This window comes from Camellia sinensis, chromosome 5, assembly GCF_055761805.1.
Source record: "Camellia sinensis isolate YWXY chromosome 5, ASM5576180v1, whole genome shotgun sequence".
NCBI lineage: Eukaryota > Viridiplantae > Streptophyta > Magnoliopsida > Ericales > Theaceae > Camellia > Camellia sinensis.
Window position 1 is genome coordinate 82,599,648 of NC_138965.1, and position 2,194 is coordinate 82,601,841.

The 2,194-nt window shown below is 35.1% G+C and overlaps 1 protein-coding gene across 1 annotated transcript; it reads left to right on the forward strand.

Annotated features, from left to right (window-relative positions):
- Positions 1-221: 221 nt before the first annotated feature.
- LOC145791496 (uncharacterized) lies at positions 222-1,644 on the forward strand. Its single transcript, XM_082871851.1, has 2 exons — positions 222-467; positions 1,306-1,644. The coding sequence occupies exons 1-2, from the start codon at positions 222-224 to the stop codon at positions 1,642-1,644; spliced, it is 585 nt and encodes a 194-aa protein (XP_082727977.1).
- The last annotated feature ends 550 nt before the right edge of the window (positions 1,645-2,194 follow it).

Consider the following 2,194-nt stretch of genomic DNA (forward strand, 5'->3'; position numbering starts at 1 on the left):
AATTAAGATATTATCTTTTGCCTAATATTGTCTTGGTAATTACAACTACAGATTTGGTTAAATATATGTTATCTAGACCTATATTATGAGGAAAAATTGACAAATGGATTTTAGCTTTGTCAGAATTCCACTTAGAATATGTCCCTTAAAAAGCAATAAAAGGTCTGGTGTTGGCTAACTTCTTAGCTGATCATCCATGTCAAGCAGAAAGTCAAGAAATAATGGATCTTGACACAGTTGATTTAGAACCATGGAAGATGTGGTTTGATGGGTCAAAAGCTAATGGTCTAGCTAGGATTAGTGTTATAATCAAATCACCACAAGGGGCAAAAACTACGCACGGTTTTAGAATTGATGAAACCACTTGTTCTAATAATCAAGCTGAGTATGAAGCTTTAGTTATGAGACTTGAAATACTTATTGATTTACAGGTTCATGTAGTTAACATATTTGGAGATTCTCAATTGGTAATTAATCAAGTAAAATGAGTCTTTAAATGTTAAAAAGCAAGTCTATTACCATATTATGTTGCTGATGTACATTTATTTTCCCAATTCCAAGTGGCAAATGTAACTTATATCACAAGATTCATGATACTCAAATAGATATGGCCCATAATACTTCGAATTTCAAAAGAATGGATAATACTCAAATAGATATGAGTCAAGCAACATATCAGAAGCTAATACCACCTTTAGTAGAAAGATGTATATTGGTAGAAGCTAATCAAAATGACTTGGAAGAACAAGATTGGAGACATCCAATCATTTAGTATTTAACTAGCTCTTTTTCGAAGGCTAGTAGAAAGCTTAAACTACAGTCAATGCAATTCATAGTATATGGGAATGCTCTTTATAAAGAGGAGCATATGGTCTTCTATTGGAATGCCTAGGACCAAAAGAGGCATTGACTGCCATGGTTGAGGTACATGAAGATATTTGTTGTGCTCATTAGCTTGGTGTTAAGATGAGATGGTTACTTTGAAGGCATTCTTATTATTAGTCAATCATCCTTAAGGATTGCATAGAGTATGCAAAGGGTTGCCAAGTATTCCAGAAGCATGGCATGATAAGGCATGTTCCAATAGCTTATCTACATGCAGTGGTGAAGCCTTGGCCATTTAAAGGGTGGGCAATGGACATGATAGGGAAAATTTACCCACCTTCTTCGAAGCAACATTATTTCATTCTAGTGGCCACAGACTACTTTACCAAGTGGGTTGAAGTTAAGCCTTATAAGACTGTAGATTAAATAGAGGTAACTGACTTTATCAAGGAGTTAATCTATAGGTTTGGTATTCTATAGACCATTACTGTGGACAATGGGACTGTGTTTGATGAAAAGCTAGTAAAAGCTTTCGCAGCAGAATATAGAATTAGCCTTGTCAATTCCACCCCCTATTATGCACAAGCAAATGGTCAGGCAGAGTCATTGAACAAATCCTTGAAGAAGGGGATGCAAAAGGTTGTAGAAGACAATCCTAGAGATTGGCACAACTTGTTGTTAGATGTGTTGTGGGCTTATAGGACTTCCCAAAGATCAAGTGCTAGAATTACTCCCTATGCCTTAGTATATGGGCACGATGCAGTGCTTTCTATGGAGATCAATATTAAGTCCCTGAGTGTAAATGCCAAGACCATCTAAGTATTGATCAATATCACCAAAGCATGCGCCTAGAGTTAGAAGGTGTGGATGAAGCCAGAATTTTGACATTAAATAATATGCTTTTACAAAAGAAAAATACAACCAAAAGATATTATAAAAGGGTTCAACACATTAGCTTTGAAGAGAGAGACTTGGTTTGGAAAACAATACTTCCAATAGGATTTAAAAGCCACAAGTTTGGAAAATGGTCACTTAATTGGGCAGGTCCATACCAAGTCTATAGAGTTTTTCCTAGAGGAGCCTACCATTTAAAAAATTAAAATGGAGATGTGCATCCCAAAAAATTAATGGCAAGTATTTGAAACCTTATTACCCAACCATATGAGAGGCACAAGGAGTTTAAGATACTATATGGAAACATTAAGTAAAGCCAGTAAACATTTGTGTAAAAGAGTAATGGTTCATTTCATAAAAGTTTAAGTACATTATGCCACAAATTGGTCCAAAATTCATTACAATGTTTCAACTATTCCCTTACAATAAGCTCTCTGTTTTGGAATGTTGGGAATAGTTGTATGGCAGTATTCAT